General features: G+C 50.5%; 2 protein-coding genes across 3 annotated transcripts in view; both read left to right on the plus strand.

Moving 5' to 3' along the window:
• The window catches only part of KHDRBS1 (KH RNA binding domain containing, signal transduction associated 1), a 24,677-nt gene extending 19,413 nt beyond the window's left edge, over positions 1-5,264 (plus strand). Inside the window, exons 7-9 of the mRNA XM_027661431.1 lie at positions 782-849; positions 1,071-1,129; positions 3,862-5,264. Of these exons, the coding sequence (XP_027517232.1) occupies positions 782-849; positions 1,071-1,129; positions 3,862-3,959 (225 nt within the window). The 3' untranslated portion in view covers positions 3,960-5,264. The remainder of the gene's footprint in view (positions 1-781; positions 850-1,070; positions 1,130-3,861) is intronic.
• A 6,124-nt stretch (positions 5,265-11,388) lies between these two features.
• On the plus strand, positions 11,389-20,130 carry TMEM39B (transmembrane protein 39B). 2 transcript variants are annotated; one of them, XM_027661426.1, is made up of 9 exons: positions 11,389-11,463; positions 13,769-13,945; positions 16,114-16,333; positions 16,593-16,676; positions 17,281-17,435; positions 18,115-18,451; positions 18,872-19,059; positions 19,405-19,525; positions 19,743-20,130. In XM_027661426.1, exons 2-9 carry the CDS (start codon positions 13,818-13,820, stop codon positions 19,977-19,979), a joined length of 1,470 nt encoding a protein of 489 aa, XP_027517227.1. In that variant the 5' UTR covers positions 11,389-11,463; positions 13,769-13,817; the 3' UTR covers positions 19,980-20,130. The 2 variants fall into 2 exon arrangements, with proteins under 2 accessions (XP_027517227.1, XP_027517225.1); XM_027661424.1 differs by lacking the exon at positions 11,389-11,463 and adding an exon at positions 12,493-13,211.
• Positions 20,131-20,494: the final 364 nt, after the last annotated feature.

The following is a 20,494-nucleotide window of genomic DNA, read 5'->3' on the forward strand; positions in this document are numbered from 1 at the left end:
TTTAAGCAAGAGGCACCCAAGGCTTCCTCCATCCACTAAAATCCTTAAAACAAATAAGTGAATGAACAGGGGGATGTTTCAAGTTGTATAACTCAGCACCACCCTCCTGCCAAGCTTATCTTGGTATCTGTGCTCTTGGTGTCCCAAAGGAGAAACAACAGCACAACAGCATTTTGGGGAATCATCACAATTATTGATACACCTTAAAGGTTTCCTTCTCTTCCCAGTAAAATGTTTTCCTCACTGAAACCAGTTGTAAGTTCAGAGGTTGGGGTTTGTCTAATTGTAAATCTGTGGTTTAGATATCACAGAATGTCCTGAGCTGGAAGGGACCCCCAAGGACCATCCAGTCCAACCCCTGGCCCTGCACAGACACCTCAACAATCCCAACCTGTCCCTGAGAGTGTTGTCCAAACCCTCCTGGAGCTCTGGCAGCCTTGGGGCTGTGCCCACTGCCCTGGGGAGCCTGGGCAGTGCCCAACCACCCTCTGGGGGAAGAACCTTTTCCTAATAACACAGTTCCAGGTCTCCTGGCACAGGGATTTGTCCCTCAGCCGAGCTGCAACCTTGGCCATGAATTATAAATATTACTATGATTCATTTCTCCCGAGCCACGGGACACAGCAGGTCTCAGCCATGTCTGCCACTTCCCTGTGGCAGGGAAGGATTTCCAGGCTCCTCTGGAAGCTGCTGTAGCCTGAATTCAGTCCTGCCATCCCTGTTGGCCAGGAATTGTCCTTTGGTCCTTCCATTAACACGTTTGTGTCATGATCCCTTTCAGGGCTACGACGACACGTACGCAGACCAGAGCTACGAGGGCTATGAGGGCTACTACAGCCAGGGCCAAGGGTGAGTTGGCTTCTCTCTTCCTGAGCAAATAATGCATGACCTTTATCCTTTTTTTTTTGGGTCTGAGCTGTAGAGAAGGTGCCCTGTTCTGCTGCAGTCCAGGAGAGCCTGGGAAATGACACGGACAGCGCTGGGCATCTTTGCTTATCCAGCGTTTGTGCAAGTTGTGTCAGTTTGAGAATGTGATTTCACTGGATGTAACCACCTAATTACTCTTCCAGGGACACAGAATACTATGATTATGGACACGGGGAGGCACAGGAAACCTATGAAGCTTATGGTATGTCTGGGAATACTGTTCTTTTCACTGGGAAGGGGCTGCACCTAGTTGGGAGTTGCTTGTGGCCAACCAACAGTTTTCCAGTGTCACTTCAGGGTCTGAACAAAAACTGAGGAGAACCTCAAGTAGTTTTCATGGTAGAACATTTCTATCTAGGTCTGAACAAGCAAAGACATTCTGTGGGTTTAGATCCTTATCAAACTTGATTGTCTCAAAGATGGCACTTTAAAAAAATCCATTTTTTAACTATGGAAATATCTTAATTTCCTTGTAGCTTTAGAATATTTTAAGAGGTCTGGATTTCCACCCACAGCACTACTGCTGCAGTCTGGTCTTCATGGACTGTGTTTTGTATGGCTCCATCTGCTTCCTTATCCTCAAAAACCCGCTACCTGATCCTGACTCTGTGCTATACATTAGCTCGGAAAATGGATTTGTATGTCACATAAAGGCCTCTCTTTGGAGCTCAGTATGACTTGCAAGTAGTTTATGAAGTTTAGTTAATTTGAATTATGTAAAAGTACTGACTTAGGCTGGACTGAACCAAACTGTTGTGGCTTAACCCCAAGGGGCAGCCAGGCCCCACCAGCCACTCACTCACTCCTTGTTCCTGGGATGGGGGAGAGAATTGGGAGGGTAAAAGTGGGAGAACTCATGGGTTGAGATAAAGACAGTTCAATGGGAAAAGCAAAGTAAAACAAGGAATTAGTTCCTTGCTTCCTTGGGAAGACAAACACCATCACTGCAGAATTTCTCCCCTCAGCTGTGGCTGCATTTCTTTTTTAAGCCAGTTCCTATATCCAGGCTTGGAATGGCAGCTGCACGTGGCAATGAGTAAGAAGCATTTTCCTCTCCCTCTAAACAAGCCTCTGCTGCTTTGGGCTGGGGCAGAGTTAATTTTCTTCCCAGTGGCTGCTCTGGGGCTGAGTTTGGGATTTGTGCTGACGATACAGAGATGTTTTGTTGTTGCTGAGCAGAGCTCACACACAGCCGGGGCCTTTCCTGCTCCTTGCACTGCCACTCTGGCATGGGACTGAGGAAACTGGGAGGGCACACAGCCAGGACACTGACCCAGCTGACCAGAGGGATATTCCAGACCACATGATGTCATAAGTTCCCAAAGCTGCACAGCGTAAAGGCCCGGAATTCCATGGGATTGGAAACAGTCCCTTTCCCAGAGCATCAGCTGAGTGAGTGCAGGTAGTGACATTAATGACCAGCTGGAGGGGCTTTCTGGGATCCCTGGGAACTGGGAATCCTCTGTGCCCTGTCATGCCAGTAACAGGGAAGCAGAGTTAATACCCTGCTCCAGCCTCGGGGTGTTCCCTGCTCCAGGTTTAAGCTGTGGGAAGTTCAAACTCAGGTGCCTGAGCAGGGATGTTTTCCAGGCTAGGCTGCATTTGAGCAGACAGCTGCTGCTCCCAGGAACGTTGGCTCTTTCCTGCCTTCAATGCCTGGGTTTGTTGCCTGTGTTTGTCACCCAGCACAAAGAGCCCTTTGTGCCTCCGGCTTGGTGGGAGAGCGGCGGAGTCGGCCGGGATTGGGAGGCCAAAATGCTCATTGTGCACTTGGCATGAAGTTGCCACGGCTAATCTGTTTATCCACAGCAATTTCCTTTGGTCTCTGCTTTCATGAAAACAGAATTAGAGGAATAAATCACTGGGCCAGGCTGGAGACAGTTTGGAGAAAAGGGGAATGTGCTCCGTGGTGGTAGGAACAGGCTCGGCTGTCGTGGGACTCTTGATTTCATAAAGTGGTGACCCCGGAGAGACTGGCAGGAACACGAGGATGGATGTTGCAAGCACAGGCCTCAGTGAGAGCTGGGCTGGGATATTTGGGGCTGGAGCTGCCTCAGGGATCACAGGGATGTGAACTCCATTTGCTTCAGTGGCGGTACATGGAATCCTGGAATGGTTTGGGGCGTGAGGGACCTTAAAGATCATCTCGTTCCAACCCCCGCCACGGGCAGGGACACCTTTCACCTGCCCAGGACCTGCTTTGCCTGGTGTCTGGGAAGGAGGGAAGCAGTTCCTGCAGCTGTCCCTGATGGTCAGACCCTGGGGTTAGGGATGCTGGCAGAACCTCTGGCACAGCTGGTGCCACACTGCCCTGGGGGTTGGCTTTGGCCCTGCTGGAATTAATTACTCCTGAAAGGCACTGGGTTTGTCCAGGTTGGAGCTGCAGGAGATTTTGGGGATCCTGATGAGGAGAGACTGTGGGAGCTGGGCCTGGTTAGTCTGGAGAGGGCAAGGCTGAGAGGGGATCTCATGAATCCCTACAAATATCTCATCAATCCATATAAATGTCCCACCAATCCATACAAATATCTCCAGGGGGTGTCAGAGGATGGTCCCAGGCTCTGTTCAGTGGTGCCCAGTGACAGGACAAGGAGCAATGGCCATAAACTAAAACCCGGCCAAGTTCCACCTCAACCTGAGGCAGAACTCATTTCCATGGAGGTGGCAGAGCCTGGAATAGCTGCCCAGGGAGGGCTTGGAGTGTCTGGAGACATCCCAGACCCACCTGGACACATCCCTGTGTCACCTGCTCTTTCCCACAACGCTGGAAGGTTTAGTGGTGGACGTAGCAGCGCTGGGTTAACTGGGCTCAGTCTTAAAGGGGTTTTGCAGCCTAAATCATCCTGTAAATCCAATATTTTGGGCGTTTTCCAGTCAGGTGCTGGGGTGAAGCACCACCACCACATCCCTGACGTATCCTTGTCTTCTCCACAGGGCAAGATGACTGGAATGGGACCCGGCCCTCCCTGAAGGCCCCGCCGGCCAGGACAGTGAAGGGGGCCTACCGAGACCACCCCTACGGACGCTACTAAAAAAAAAAAACAAAACATGAGGGAAAAATCCCACTTTTGAGCAAAACAGTTGTTACTGATTCTTGTATCTCCCGGGATTCCCGTTGCTTTGCCCACACCAGACAAGTAATTGTCTAACTGTTTTTCTTCGTGGCCCTTTTTCTCCCACTCCATCCTCACCCTGCATTTCGGCTTCTGTACGTAGTACTTTTAAAAGATGAGTTAAATAGATTTTTTTTTTTTAGAGGAAGCGACTTTTAATTTTTATTTTTATTTTTTTTTTCAGTGTGTAGGTGGCTTTTTCTTTCTTTGTCGTTTAGATAAACGCAACTGTACCTTTTTTTAAGGAAAAAAAAAACAAAAACAAAAACAAAAAAACCTACAAAACCACAGTTTAAAAATGTTAGTTTTCCAAAGTGACATGCTTTGCTTAGCAGCTATGAAATTAAGGTTTTGTTTAAAACTTTTTAAAGTTTGTTTTAAAGGAACCCATAAAGGTTGTAGTTGCAGAATCCCAAAGTAGGCTACATTTCAAAATTCAGGGCTATTTTTAAGCATTAAAATCATAATGTAACGGTAGTAGCTGCCACCATTTAAAAAAAGGAAAAAAGTAACTTCAGATGCCAAACCTTCTTTAAAAGGAGATTGCTGGTGAATCTTGGAGTTTAAATTTTAATACGAAGGATCCTCCAACAAATTAAATAGCATTTTTTTTAAAGAGAATTGACCTAAAATTAAAATTAGGTTTGTAAAATTGACTTTTCTTATGTGGATTTTGAAATCTAGCCCCCGTGCAGTGTTGAGATATGCTTGGGAAGCAGATTTTTCCAGTGTAAAGGGGTTCTTAGTTTGGTTCTGGATGAACAATTTTAAGGGAAAAAAAACAAAGCATGGCTCTAATTGCCCAGTGTTTGATAGTAGAAAGCAGAATATTCCATGGGTAGGTCTGAACTCTGTAAAATTCTCATTTTTTTTATAGTGCTTGGGGCAGATAATCCAGTGCAAGTTTAAAACTGACACACCAAAAAAAGAAAAAAAAAGTCAATATTAGCAGTCCCATTGACTTGTTCAAGTGTATCTCAGCACGAGCTTTGCATAAAAAGGGACACTGCAGCTGGGAAAAAAAAACAAAAACCAACAACAAAATGATCAAAAAATTTCACTTTGTACATAAGATAAAGTCCTAATTGGATTTGTACACTGTCCTCCCACTCTGTTCTTGAAGAGAAAATGCTACATGTGTAAGTCTGCCTAACTAGGTAGCTAAAAACGTGTCAAAATGTCTGTCGCGATTTGTCAATAAAGTTTAGTCCTTTTTTAATCAAAGTAAATGTGATGAATTGTCATTTGTTTTGGTTGAGCGATAAAAAAGTAGCGATTTTTATTTTATTTCCGTTTCGTTTGTTTTTAAATAAATTTAAATTAATGCTAAAGCTAATTGTCTTTTTAAAACGATGGAGACGTTCTAAAAAAAAAAAAAAAATGGTGTTTTTTTTTGTATTTCTCACAAAAAAAAAAAAAAAAAATTTACTGAGCTCGTTGAATGAGCTTAAATTTAAAAAAAAAAAAATTATATATTTATATGAAAAAGAAAAATTTGTTTTTCACCCCCTGGAAGTTGTTAAAAACGGTTTGAGCCTGGACTGGGGCAGAAATCTGACTTGGAAAGTGTTTTATGGTTCTTTGCTGAGTTTACTGATTCAGATTTCAAGTGGCCTCGGAGAATATTCCGGGCTGCAGACTCCAGCTTGAGTCTGAAATCCCCGGTTTAAGTAGCCGTGACAAAAGGAATGCTGAAAATTCCAAGGCTTAGCTGCCACCAGGAGGAGAAGGAAGTTGCTTTCTGTAAAACCCACCCCCCTTGGCTAAGATGATGCCCTTCCTACTTCACGGTAGCTTTTACTTGGAAAAACCACTTAAAAAAATGTATTTTTGTTGGAGAACGGTGCTGCAGCTGCTCCTTAAATCCTTCTGAGAGGGTGTGGATGTACAGAGATATATTATATATGTTATATATATTTAAAAGTAAATGCTTCTTAAAGAGACATGAAAAAAAAAATGGTTTGTGTTTCCCATCTCCCAGACGAATTTGGAACTCTTTAAGGGGAGAGAATTAAACTGCTCGGGGGTGAAAAATAAGAATATTAGGGAGCAAAACCGTGGCAGCGCATGAACGAAGGGGAATACTTTAAAAAAAAAAAAAAAAACACAACAAAAAACCACAAAGTTGTATTTGTAGATTGTTATTAAAGTGCAAATAACCGAATTTTCAACACTGGTTTGGAGTCAGCTTTCAGGGCATAATGTGTTGCTTGATGAAAAGATCTGCCCATTGCCCCCCTTTTAAAGGAAAATTATCGCAGGAGAATCAATCAGGATGTGTAAAGCTAACATGCATCGCCCAAAAGGTAACCTAAATGTCTGATTTTAACAGCACATTTTTCTCTTTTCCATAAACCCGTGACGTAAACATTTTTTTATCGAGCCAAGCCTTGAGATGTTTTAATTTTAATGTAAAAAAAAAAAAAAAAAAAAAAAGGCAACTCGCAAAAAAAAAAAAAAAAGGAGAAAAAAAATGTTTAAAATAAAAACGTTTTAAAACAACCCACTTTTTTTTTTTTTTTTCTGCATAAATTAGAGATATAACTTTAACAAACGTGCCCTCGGAGAGAAAAAAAAAATAAATGCACTCCGGTGGAATGTGGGCAAAGAGGAATATTTAAATATCCAAGGATGTAAAATGAAAATGAACCTAGTTAGTTCCTGCTACCGCCAAAAAAAAAACCAAAAACCAAACCCCCAAATTCCACTCAGTTGTTTAAAAATGTAAACTTTTCAGCCTCCCTCCCCCGCCCCAGTATTGCTGTTTCCCTGTGAAACGTCCACAGCTCAGCTGAAGTTGCATGTTTTCCTTCATGTGTAATAATTGCATGTGGGAATCTTTTTTTTTTTTCCCTTTCTTCTTTTTTTTTTTTTTGGTTGTTTTTTTTGAGGGAGGGAGGGTGGGATTTGTGCTTCCATTGAGGAGCCTCACGAAAATTGTCTTTGGTTTACAGGAGCGGAGAGTTCTCGGCGCCGGGAGAGTCGGGGGTGAGGAGGAGCAGGGGCAGCGCCCACGGGGGGTGAGTCTCTCTGTGTGTGTGTGTTTTTACAGCGTGGGGGTGGCACCATCTGAGCTGCTAAAACCACATCCACACAAATAAAAAAGGGAAAGCTGGCTGGCTCTCCCTGCCTGATGCTCTCGCAGAGGTCACAGCGTGGAGGAGGCTCCAGAATTGTACCTGCCTTGAGCTCTCCCCAGAGGGAAAGAGCTTTTCGATGGATTCAGGGAGGGGGGAAATGTGATGAGGTCCATCTCTTGGAGCTGCTTCCTGGTGGTGTTGGATTTCTTGGAATCACGGGCTGGTTTGGGTTGGAAGGGGCCTTAGAGATCATCTGGTTCCCAACGCCCTGGGATTTGTCACCCGATGCTGCAGGAGCAGAGCAGCTGAAGGAATGGCTCGGTGGGAATTCCTGGGGGAGTCCACAAGGCGTTAAAATTACAGACTGCAGATTTTAAACCCAGCCAGACCTTGCCAGTTCTACACCTTCTGGCCCCCATCAGTGGGATCAAATGGGATCCGGCTGCTGGCTGGCCAGTTTTTAAGGATTTCTGTCCACTGGCGTAGCCAGAGATCTCCATCAGTGATCGTGGGACACATCTCTTGGAATCCCAGAATGGTTTTGGTAGGAAGGGACCTTAAAGCCCATCTCATTCCACCCCCTGCCATGGGAAGGGACATCTTCCAATAGACCAGGTTGCTCCAAGCCCCGTCCAACCTGGCCTGGAACATTCCAGGGGTGGAGAATAGGCCATGCTTCTCTAACAAATTGCTTTTATAAATGGATGCAAGTGGTTGCAAACGAGTGGGAGGTGATCACACATCAGTGGAGTGACCTGCTTAGGCAGCAAGGACACATTTCTCCCCCAGGGCAGCATCACAAGGCTTTTGGGAACAGCTAAATGCTTCCTCTCAAACCCTGAGATCGCTGAAAGTCTGAGCTCCATAAATAAAAGAACAAAGAAATAAACTCTTGCAGTGCTGAACAAGCCCAATGGCTTCAAAAGACAACCTGGGCACAGGACATAAAAGGACACAAGTCTAATTTTACATGGAATTGTAAAGCTCCCAAATGAGCTCCTCTTATCTGAGGAGTATTAGGGACGAGGAAGAGGTAATGTGTGGAAATGCTGCAACAGGGAGATTACCCTGAATTCTTCCACTTGAAAATTGGATCCTGCCAGGGGGAACGATAACGTGTCTGGATTTGTGGCCTGGTTATCAAATTCATCTTCATTTACAGTGTAATTGGAACATCAGTTTCTCTGGCCATGCACCAATCTTTCCCGTTTCTTCCTTAATAAGGCACAGCTTTTATATCAAGTGGAAAAGATTTGATAGAGATCATCTATTATGATGCAGTTTTTTTACCTGTAGAAGTGGATCTTGTGATGCTGCCTCTGGAGGGATCCAGCTCGTGCCTTGCCTTTGTTGCATGTTTATGGGGAAGACTTAAATGTTGTGGCAGACTGTAAATATTAATATATTGAGATAACTGTATATGCTACAAGTATTTTGCAAACATGCCCTGGATCAGACGTTCCCTCCCTCTCACAGCACTGCTCCAGTCAGATTTTAGCCTGGAGTCTGCCAGAGCTAATTGGAGATCCCAAAATAACCCTCAGCATAGGATGTGTCTCTCAAAGATGCTCTAATTAGCCAGACATTCCGGGGGTGATGCAGGAATTTGTGAGGGATAGAGATTCCTTTGAGTCTGAGTCACCTAAATAACCTTCCCTGTCCTACTGGCAGGTGGCTGCTGGAGGTGGAATTAGCTGGCTGTGACCTCACAAGTGCCAGGGATCTTTCATCTCCCAGTTTTCCCGAAGGACTAACCCTCACCTTATTATTTGTAGGGTTTTGGTGAAGGCCATAAAGCAGGTAAAGGCCCTGTCGTGCCTGGCTCTGTGCAGGGGGATGTGCAGCAGCTGGGACCTCTCCTCTGGGGAAGCTTTTCCCAACAAAATCCGTTCTTGTTAAGAGATTTTGGCTCCAGGAACACCCTCCTGCTGCAGAACACGCAGCATTCCCACCTTCCCTGCCCCTTTCCCTGCGTGGTCACAGCTTCTCCAGCCTCTTGGGTATAACTACTCAGCCTGGCCGTGCCTGGAGCTGGCACAGACCCAGGTTTTACACCCTCAGGGAGGCTGAGTGCTTTGTGGGATCCTGGACAGCCACGGGAGAGTGAAACCGAGCTGAAATTCCAGAGAAACCCCTGGGGCAGCTTTCCCTGGAAGGAGACTCTCATCCCCTGCCCGTTCCTCACCCCTGGTTTCAAGTTGCTGTTTGGGTTGTTAAATAAAGCAAATGGCTTTGAGCTTTGTTATATGGAAATATAGATTCATGGAATGGTTTGGGTGGGAAGGGACCTTAAAGCCCATCCAGTTCCAGCCTCTGCCATGGGCAGGGACACCTTCCACTGGATCAGATTGCTCCAAGCCCTGTCCAACTTGGCCTTGGACACTTCCAGGATGGGGATTCCACACCCTCTGTGGTATTTTGTGTCTAACTCAGCCTCTCTGAAAGCACAGTGGTTTAAGCCTTTACCTCGATATGTCCCTCCAAAATTCCATCTTGGATAAGCTGGGTTTACGAGCACAGCTGGATTCCCTGTCCAGCACTTGGAGCAGATGATTCTTTTCGTACAGGACGAGCTTTTAAATTTGTATGAGAGCATCTGTCGCGAGCAGAGCCAAGAAAAACAGTTCAAGTGTGCATTTTCCCTTCCTTAACCCATCCTGCTGCTCTCCTGGAGAACACTTGGGCTGAGGGTGATTCCTGCAGCTTGGATGGACCCTCTGAGCGGCCCCAGAGGAGCAGGGACCAGCTGGGATGTGTCTGCTGGGAGCTGCAGAGGAGAACAGGCTTCCCTGGGAACGAGCACATACGGAGCTTTTGGGGAGGAAAATGGGGCTTAGGGAAATTCTTCCTTAATTGATAAACCTGTAACATGTTGGATGGGACACTGGACACGTGTCCCGTTCGTAAGCTGTGAGGGGGAGGGATTCCTGCAGGTTATCCAGGGACTCCCATCCCAGTGGAGATGTCATTCCTCGTTTTCTCCCTGGGAAGCTCCGTTCTGTGAGCACAGAACACAAACCTTTGCTGTTGCTGCTCAGCTGAGCCTTCCACTGCTGCCATATGTTTTAATGGGAATGTTTGTTTCCACGCTCCTTTTGCTCCTTTTGCAAGGAGGGATGAGTCTCCAGGGAGCTGCTTTCAGAGCTGATCAAGGAGCACAGTTAAGACACTTCCCTGGGAAATAGGAACCTGCCAGATCTTGGGGAGTGTTGGAGAACACTGGAGCCTCCCTTGGATCCCACAAGAGCAGCAGCTGTGTGTTGGAACACTGAGATATAAAGTGTTTTCTGCTGAAGCTGTTACTTTTACCACTGAATTTGGAACTAGGTATGACCAAAAAGCTTCAATACATCGTGTTGTATTAGCAAACCTGATATATTTTAACCTGAAAATTTTTTTAACCTGAAAATTTTTTTAACCTGATGTTTGTACATCCTGTTACCTTTATAGTTTTTCCTGGAAGACTCTGTTAAACCACAGATGTCTGGATACTCCTGGGTTTTGATGGCTTTGCACATTTAGGTTGGGAAGGACCTCCAAGACCATCGAGTCCAACCTGTGACCACCTTGTCCCCCAGCCCAGAGTGCCACATCCAGTCATTCCTTGGACACCCCCAGGGATGGGAACTCCACCACCTCCCTGAGCAGCCCCTTCCAAAGCCAGTAAAGAACTAAACCTTGGGCCTGTGGAAGTCCATTAATTTCAGAGATTTTTGCCTCCAGCTGGTTCTCAGTGTTGTAAAACGCTCCATCTGTGCCGAAGCACCAACGCCCACAAGTGGAGGAGATCACTGAGAAAAAAAACGCTGCGAGCGGGTGATAAAGATGCTGAAAAGTGATCAAGGTGAATCACAGCACGAAAATAGCTTGGATGGGAGCCTGGCGAGCTCCTGCACCATTAACTTGGATGGCAGCCTGGCAAGCTCCTCCACCGAGGAGCACTGGGCTTTCTGCTCCAGCTATTCCACGATCCCACAACTCTTGTGTTGGAAGTGATCCCTCATTCCGTGTAATAAAATCCTGACGATGAATATTTTTTGGCTTTCAGCGGTTGTTTCACTGGTTTCGATGGGGTATGTTTGGGGGGGGGTCTGTCCCCTATGGTGGGGGGGAACACACGGGTGGGCGCTGGGACCCTGCGGCGCCCTCGGCCTGGAGGGGGCGTGGCTTTGGGAGTGGCCAAGCGGAATGGGGCGTATCCAAGCACTCAATGGGCGTGGTCAAGCGGGTCGGGGGCGTGGCCAGTGGCGTTCGCGCCCCGGCGAAGCTTGTCCCGCGCCGGCCGCCGTCGCGGCCCGCCCGCCATATTGCGGCCGGCACAGGCGGAGCGGCGGCGGCGATGGGTGAGGGGGGACCGGGGAGGGGGCCCCGGGACCGGGCCGGGAGCGGGCGGGGGGAGCCCCGCCGGCAGCTACGGGGGCGGCCCGTGCGCCGGGCGGGGCGCGGCTCAACCCCGCGGCTCGCCCCGCCCCGGCCGCACCGCGCTCAGGGGGGGCGCGGCCTCGCCTGGAGCCCCTCAGAGCCCCGCAGCAGCCTCGGGGCGTGCTCATGGACCCCTCACCTCCCTCCGCAGTCCTTAATGCAGGTCCTGCAGAGCCTCCCCCGGGCTCCCTGGAGGGTCCCGGTGCTGCCCCAGCCGGACCTCCTGGGCGCTCAGAGCTCCCATCACCCCCTGGCTGCTCCTGTTGCTTCCCCAGAGCCCCCTTGGCCCCCTCAGCTCTTCTTTAGACCCCACTTGAACCCCCACAGTTCCCTCTTACGCTCCCCCAGACCCCCTGTGTTGGCCACTGTTCTCCTGCAGTCCCCACTTGCACCCCCAGATTTTCCCCTGATAGCCCCTATTGCCCCCCCGAGCCCCCAGTGGCCCCCTCAGCTCTTCTACAACCCCCACTTGTGCCCCCACATTCTCTCTTCAGCCCCTGTTGCTCCCCCAGGCCCCCCGTGGCCCCCACTGCTCTTCTTTAGCCCTCCTTGTGCCCCCACATTTTTCCCCTGGAGCCTCTGTGGCTCCTTCCTGCCCTCCTGCAGACCCCGAACCCCCCCTGTCTGTGCCCTCACAGCCTCCACTGCTCCCTCAGAGCTTCCAGGGAGCTCCCAGAGCTCCTGCACCCCCCAAAAAACTGCATCCTGGCGCTTCCCAGGTGTCCCACACTGTCCAGCACCAGGACTCCTGAGCTCAGCTCCAGCTTTAAAACTTCTTTAAGAACAGTCTCTAAACCCTCAGCAAGTGTTTTTTTACTCCAAGTGGTGCAAACTGGAAATTATCCACCACCAGGAAAAGGAATGTTCAGTAACTGGTGTGACCTGAGTTTCCTCACAGCTCAGATTTCACTTGTAAATGGGAGTTTTATCACCTTCTCCTTTCTCTGAAGTTTTAAACCAGGGAAGGTTTAAAAACCTTGGGATTAGTGTTATGGTTTACACTGTGGCAAGCATCCCTGGAAAAGCTAAATTTGGGCTGATGCCCCACTGGCCTCAGTGCCATGCAAACATAAACCAACAAATTCCCTAAAAACGGGTTCTTCTTCCCAGTTCTAAGGAGCCAAAAAGGAAAAAGGCAGTCTGTAATTCCTTGGGGGAAAAAAAAAAGAAAAAGTTGTAATCTTCAGTTTCAGCACAAAATTGGGCATAGAGGACCTGGGTAATATCCTTAATTCCCTGGATCCTTTGGGGGAATTCTTGAGCATCTTTAGGTGTCTCTAATATCCCTAATTCCCTGGATCCTTTGGGAGAATTCTTGAGCATCTCTGGGTGCCCCAATATCCCTAACTCCCTGGATCCTTCAGGGGAATTCCTGAGCATCTCTGGGTGCCTGTGATATCCCTGATTCCCTGGGTCCTTTGGGGGAATTCTTGAGCATCTGTAGATGCCTCTGATATCCCTAATTCCCTGAATTCCTTTTGGGGAATTCTTGAATCTCTGCCCTGCCTCTTGCACAGGGATAACACCACAGGGATGCTGATTAAATTCCTTGTAAACTTGGGTTGGGAGAGAAGCAGGAAGAGCTCCGTGGAAGCCTCCACACACGGACTCTCCATGAATTCCCAGCACCTCAACAAGCCCTCATCCACAGCCTGGGGAAACGCAGGGGGCAAAGAACGGGTCCAGAGAAGAGCAACAAGGCTGGTGAAGGGACTGGAGCATAAGTCCTATGGGGAGAGGCTGAGGGAGCTGGGGCTGTTTAGCCTGGAGAAGAGGAGGCTCAGAGGTGACCTCATCACCCTCTATAACTACCTGAATGGAAGTTCCAGCCAGGTGGGGGTTGGTCTCTTCTCTCAGGCACTCAGCAATAGGACAAGGGGGCACGGGTTTAAGCTCTGCCAGGGGAAATTTAAGTTGGATATCAGGAGAAAATTCTTTACAGAGAGAGTAATCAGGCATTGGAATGGGCTGCCCAGAGAGGTGGTGGATTCACCATCCCTGGAGATTTTTAAACACAGATTGGACGTGGCACTGAGTGCCATGATCTAGTAAATGGACTGGATTTGGACCAAGGGTTGGACTCGATGATCTCGGGGGTCTTTTCCAACCCAATCAATTCTATGATTCTATGAAAAGGGTTTGGAATTGGGTTATCCTGCTGTGGCGGCGACGGATGAGCCCGGAGTGATCAACCATCCCTGATCAATGATCCATCTCTGCTTCCAGTGGTGGGGCCTGGAGCGATCCCGCAGTGAGCAGCTCCCACGGCTCGGGAATGGCCGGGGGCCGGCGGGGTCCCAACAGAACCTCCTACTGCCGGAACCCGCTGTGTGAGCCCGGAGCTGCCGGCGGCTCCGGACACTCCTCGGGCTCCTCCGTCACAGGCGTGCGCTCCCGGACCAGGTACGGACCCCCAGAGCCACAGCCAGCCAGGCTCTGCTCCCCTCTGCAGCCACCTCTGCTCTGGGATGGGTTGGACTGGGAGGGATCTTAAAGCTCGTCCCGTTCCCGGTCCCTGCCACGGCTTCTCTGGGCAACCTGTGCCGGGGCCTCCCCACCCTCACAGGGGAGGAATTTCTTCCCAGTGTCCCATCCTGATCTCCCTTCTTGCAGTCTGAAGCCGTTCGTCCCTCGTCCTGTCGCCTGGGAGGGTCAGGTTGGATAACAGGAAAAAAATCCTTGCAGGAAGGGTGGTCAGGCCTTGGAAGGGGCTGCCCAGGGAAGTGGAGGAGTCCAAACCGTCCCTGGGGGTGTTCAAAACATCCCTGGAGTGTCCAAACCATCCCTGGGGGTGTTCAAACCATCCCTGGAGTGTCCAAACCATCCTTGAGGATGTCCAAATCATCCCTAGGGGTGTGCAAACCATCCCTGGAGTGTCCAAACCATCCTTAGGGGTGTCCAAACCATCCTTAGGGGTGTCCAAACCATCCCTGGGAGTGTCCAAACCATCCCTGGGAGTGTCTAAACCATCCCTTTGGTGTTCAAACCATCCCTGGGAGTGTCCATCCCTGGGGGTGTCTAAACCATCCTTGGGGATGTCCAAACCATCCCTGTGGTGTTCAAATCATCCCTGGGAGTGTTCAAATGAGTGGATGTGGAGCTTTGTGAGAGGGTTTGATGGGCTTGGGGGCACAAGATTGGACTTAACCATCTCGGAGAGCTTTTCCAACCTTAAAGCCCATCCAGTGCCACCCCCTGCCATGGGCAGGGACACCTTCCCCTGTCCCAGGTTGCTCCAACCTGGCCTGGGACACTCCCAGGGATGGGCCAGCCACAGCTTCTCTGGGAAATCCATTCCAGCCCCTCCCCACCCTCACAGGGGGGAATTTCTCCCCACTACCCCATCTAACCCTGCCCTTTGTCAGTAGGAAGCCATTCCCCCTTGTCCTGTCACTCCATACCCTCCTGAAAAGCCCAGATTCCCTGGGGATGAGCTGGGGTGTGGGTTTGTGCATTCCCTGTGATAAGGAGCTGTGTGTGCTCTCCCAGCAAAGCTGGATTGCTCCACCTGTGGCCTTGCAATGACTTGCCTGGATAACTGTATCCCTGTGATTTTCCTGGCCCAGGGCCCTCAGCAGGGAGTGTGTTTAGGCAGATTTAACGTTTTCTTTGCAGGGTTCATAAGGCACCTCCTGCTTATGGAGCTGGGGCTTGGCTGCTCTGGTGGGAGGTGTCCTTTCCCAGGGCAGGGGGTGGGACTGGATGGGTTTTAAGGTCCTTTCCAGCCCAGGCCATTCTGTGATTCCACAGTTTATCCATCCTGAGGAGCTGAATCTCTTTCACCTTGGGAATCTGGTCATTTCAGAGAGACAGCTCAGGTTCCTAAGATTTTCCCCTCATTTTAGGCTGTCAGCCCTGCTGTTTTAAACCCTGGACTGATCCAGCTGCATCCCCCAGGACCAGCAGCCTTCCTGCAGCCACACCTGTGGTTTCATTTTGGGATTTTCAATGGGAGTTTGTGCTCTGCAGTTTCTTTGAAACCCACACCCAGATTCCTTCGCCTGTTGTTATTTAGAGATTGCAAATCAGGAGGGATATATCTGGTGTATCTTAATTCCCCTCGATTAAAGGATCTGTCTGGGATCCTGTGCGTGCTCACACAGGAACACACACCTCTGGCTAAACTTGTTTTTCCTCCTCAGGTGAATAGAAGGTGAAGAATGAACAAGGGCTTGTGTGTAATTGCCCTGTCTTTCATGTTCAAGCACTCTTAGATATGTAAATAGCAACTTGAGGTCTGAAAGGTTCCAATTAATTAAGGGAGTCACTGGTTGTCCCTTGAGTAGCACGGCACAGCCCTGGGTTTGAACCTGGCTCAACACAGGGGATTTAATATCAAGTGACCTGTGGGCTGGCCTGGTTCCAAGTTTTGCTTTCTCTGGGCAAATTCCTGCTCACATCTGCCTGCCAGAGTCATCCTGGGCATCTTTGGGGTGCTGACACTTCTGGTTTGTGGCAGCCACTGATGGTTAGCTGGGGTTTCTCTGTCGGTGTTAGACCGTGTACAGCCTGGGTGGGTGGGCAGGAGGACACTGCCCTCTTCATTCCTGACTCTTGGCTTCCCTTGGCAGGAGTGGCTCAGGTACAGGCCTTTCCAGCCCCCCTTTGGCAGCACAGACAGTGGTCCCCCTGAGGCACTGTAAGATCCCAGAGCTGCCTGTGGAGAGGAGTGTCCTGTTCGAGCTCCAGCTCTTCTTCTGTCACCTCGTCGCTCTCTTTGTCCACTACATCAACATCTACAAGACGGTGTGGTGGTACCCACCCTCCCACCCTCCCTCCCACACATCACTGGTAAGCACCAGAGGACTGATGATACTCCCAGGATGTCTCTGGGGTTGTTAAACATTTCATTTTATGTATATTTATATTTAATGTAAACTACACGTGACTCTGCAACTCTTACTTTGCCAAGATTTGGATACTGCTTGTCATTCTCTCTCCAATCTTGGAAGAGAGTCCAAAGAGAAGAGGATAACTTGGGAGTTTCTCTGTTGAATGTGGGTTTCTGCTGCCTCATGGGAACGAGATCATTTTGGTTTTGTCTCCACAGAACTTTCACCTTATTGACTTCAACGTGCTGACGGTGACAACCATCGTCCTGGCCCGGCGGCTCATCAGTGCTATTGTGAAGGAGGTAAAGTCCCCAGGCAGATCTCAGAGCTGTTCTTTGGGGGGAATTGCAATGCTGTGTGTCCCTTCTGCAGTTCCAAACTCCTCTGTCCTTTCCTAAAGAGCTTTGTGATATGCCCAAGTCAGAATCCCAGGCATTGTTTGGAATGGGAAGAGCAGAGAACAGAACTGAGAGCCCCAAACCACCTCTCCTGACTCTGTCCTTCTGGGATTGTCTCTGAATTACTGTCTCAACTAGACTTGTAGTGATTCTGCTTCCCTCCTGCTATTTGGCTCTTTTCCTGTTCTCTCCATCACTCCACCTTTCCCCAGGGAAAGTCAGTGGGTGTCTGCTCACCGTGGAAATGTCCTGTGGTGAGCAGGGCCAGGAGAGTGGGCTGGTCACACTTTAACTGCCAGAGTTTAACAAGGAACTCAGAGCTCTCCTCCCTCCAGCCCAAGGAATGAGGCCCAGATTCCAGAGGTTTTGGACAGTCGAGATTCCACAGAAGGCCTCCCCGTCCTGGCGTCACTCAGCCTTTCCCACTTGATTCACGGATTGAGTTTTGCTCCCTGCAGGAGGAGGGAATGAGCCTCCCCTGTGCCCAGCTCTCTCCTCTCTCCCACAGGCTTCCCAGAGTGGCAAAGTGTCCCTGCCCCGCTCCGTGTTCCTGGTGGTCACTCGGTTTGCCGTCCTCACCGGCACGGGCTGGAGCCTGTGCAGATCCATCATCCACCTCTTCAGAACCTACTCCTTCCTCAACCTCCTGTTCCTGTGCTACCCGTGAGTATCCCTGTGTCAGGGTGGGGGATCCCTCATGGGCACTGCAGGGGGTGTTGAGGTGAAGCCTCAGGAAGTGCTCAGTTACCTGGTCACAGAGTTTATACCTTTTCCCTTTTGCTGTGTCACATTCCGTGCTGGCAGGGCAGGTCTTTGACATCTGCCTGTGTTGAGCACCAATTGCTCTTATCCTCTGAGAAGGGAGTGTGTGCTTTTCCCATAGTATTCAAAAAACTCTTGGCTTCAGTTTCCCTTGGCTCCAGGTGGAGGGAATCAAACAGCTTCCCTGATTCATGTTAACTAATAAAAGGGAGCTGGTTTTGCTTCCAGTCGTGTATGGAAATAGCTCCTTTCTCCCTGATAAATGAAGGAGGAAGCATCCATAAAGATCTGAGACTTGAGATCAGTGGTGAAGCTCTTTTCAGGAGTTTCTATAGGTATTAGAGGCCATTTAGAATCACAGGATCATGTAATGGTTTGGGTTGGAAGGGACATTAAAGATCATCCCGTTCCACCCCCTGCCACAGGCAGGGACACCTCCCAGTAGCCCACGTTGCTCCAGCCTGGCCTTGGACACTTGCAGGCATGGAGCAGCCACAGGGAACCTCCTCCTGGCTTTGGGAAGGGGCTGTGCTGCAGCAAACCCTCAGGAGTAACAGCCCTTCCCCCCGTGCTGCTCCAGGTTCGGGATGTACATCCCCTTCCTCCAGCTGAACTGTGACCTGCGCAAGGCGGGGCTGTTTGCCCAGGTGGCCAACATCGGCCCCAGGGACACGGGCGAGGTGGGGGCCCGGGGCAGGGACTACCTGACGGTGCTCAAGGAGACGTGGAAGCAGCACACGCGGCAGATGTACGGCATGGAGGCCATGCCCACCCACGCCTGCTGCCTCTCCCCGGACCTCATCCGCAACGAGGTGGAGTACCTCAAAATGGACTTCAACTGGCGCATGAAGGAGGTGCTGGTGAGCTCCATGCTCAGTGCCTACTACGTGGCCTTCGTGCCCGTCTGGTTTGTGAAGGTGAGAGAGGGCTGGGGCTGGCTGGGAGGTGGGCACTGGGCCGTGGTGGCAGAGTGGAGGGGGACATTGTTGAATCCCTAAGATGTGGTTACTAATATTACATTCCTAATCTGTGAATGAGACAAATGTCTCATCATAAGTCATCCCCCAGGGAGATCTGTCCCCTAGTGCTCCCACCCGCCATCAGCTGAGCCTGTGGAGCATCAGGAGCCATCCCCCTGTTTTTGGTGCTGGCACAGCAGTCCTACATCAGCCATCCTATGTGGGCGCTTCTTTCCAAGCGGGATTAACAGCTGCATGCAGCTGCCTCCTTCTACCTGCCTGAGTGCTTTGTGTTCTGATGGCTCTGGCAGGTGGGGCTGTGCAGACACGTTGTCACACCAGTGCCCAAACGTGCCACACGTTCCTGTCCCCCCACAGAACACTCAGTACTACGACAAACGCTGGTCCTGTGAGCTCTTCCTGCTGGTTTCCATCAGCACCTCCGTGATCCTGATGCAGTACCTGCTCCCTGCCCGCTACTGTGACCTGCTCCACAAGGCTGCAGCACACCTGGGCTGCTGGCAGAAGGTGGATCCAGCCCTCTGCTCCAACGTGCTGCAGCATCAGTAAGGAATTCTGTCCTGGGGTTAGGGCTGGGTTTTCCCTGAGAGGGCTGGACGGGGAGCTCAGCCTTAAAATAAAAAACGAGGGAGAAAACTGAGAGCGGAGTTGTGGGCTGACACCTCCAGCAGCACAGACACTCTGTGCACTGCCCGCTGCCAAGCTCAGCCAGCGAGAGCTGATTTTTGGCAAAGTTCCTGCTGCTCCTGGCCACGGGTACCTGCCAGTTGTCACCGCCGTGGTGACACACCCGGACGGGCCAACCCGCCCCTGCTCCCCGTGGGCAGGGGGAAGGCAGCAGCCCCTGTTCCCACGTGCAGGCAGCACTGAGGGCTCCCTGTTCCCTGCAGGTGGACTGAGGAGTGCATGTGGCCGCAGGGGGTGTTGGTGAAGCACAGCAAGAACGTGTACAAGGCCGTGGGGCACTACAACGTGGCCGTGCCCTCTGACGTCTCGCACTTCAGGTTCCACGTAAGGTCACGTCTCCTTCCTGGGAAATGGAGGGGTAGCACCCGGGCAGGGCCATGGTCCTCGTGTCCTGGACACCTGGGGCTGCCAGAGGGTGGCTTTCCAAGTGCCCAGGGTGGGAAGTTACTTATCCCTGTGGATAATCCCAGAGGAATCCCACCCAAAACCCACCCCGGAGGTTCCGCCTCTCGCTCGGTTGCCTCACTGTGTTCTCCCACAGTTCTTTTTCAGCAAACCACTGAGGATCCTCAACATCCTGATCCTGCTGGAAGGGGCAGTCATCTTCTACCAGCTTTACTCGCTGATTTCTTCGGAGAAGTGGCACCAGACCATCTCCCTGGCTCTGATCCTCTTCAGCAATTACTACGCCTTCTTCAAGCTGCTGCGTGACCGTCTGGTGCTGGGCAAAGCCTACTCATATGCTGCCAGCAGGGACTCAGAGCAGAAGTTAAATTAAAACAATTGCACTGATGCTGAGCTTGTTACAGAACAAACAAAACAAGAAACCCTCAGAGCTTTGTATTTTTGTTACCACTGCTTTTTTTTTTTCTTTGATAACTGATGTAATTAAAAGGAAAAAAAAAAACATATTTTTTTACTCCCAACAAGTTGTTTGTGCGTTTGTTGTTCGGTTAAATGATCCCTCCCACGCGGCACACGCCCCTCTCGGAGAAGGGCGCGGGGCGGGGTGGGACCCCCGGGCCGGGGGAGGAGGAGGAGGAGCGGGAGGACGGGGAGGGAGAGGGAGAGGAGGAAGGGGCGCAGCTCGTTCCCCGGGTGTCCCAGGCCCGGGGGCACGGGCCGTGCCCTCCCCAATGGGGGGTTCCGGGCTCCCTCCCGCCCGTGGGGGGGTCCCGGGAGATCCCGGGGGGGTCCCGGCTCCGGCCTTTGTTCCAGCGGGGCCCCGCCGCCGCCAGGGGGCGCTCGGGGCGCGCGCTCCCGATCCCGATCCCGATCCCGATCCTGATCCTG

The sequence above is a fragment of the Corapipo altera genome, unplaced genomic scaffold (genome assembly GCF_003945725.1).
Source record: "Corapipo altera isolate COAL_440 unplaced genomic scaffold, ASM394572v1 201, whole genome shotgun sequence".
NCBI classification, from domain to species: Eukaryota; Metazoa; Chordata; class Aves; order Passeriformes; family Pipridae; genus Corapipo; species Corapipo altera.

Excerpts from the sequence above, each read along its gene's own strand:
- TMEM39B (XM_027661426.1), top strand. The coding sequence starts at position 13,818 with ATGGCCGGGGGCCGGCGGGGTCCCAACAGAACCTCCTACTGCCGGAAC. Across the intron at positions 17,436-18,114 it reads CTCCTGTTCCTGTGCTACCC|GTTCGGGATGTACATCCCCT; the intron begins GTGAGTATCCCT and ends GTGCTGCTCCAG. Across the intron at positions 19,060-19,404 it reads TCCAACGTGCTGCAGCATCA|GTGGACTGAGGAGTGCATGT; the intron begins GTAAGGAATTCT and ends TGTTCCCTGCAG.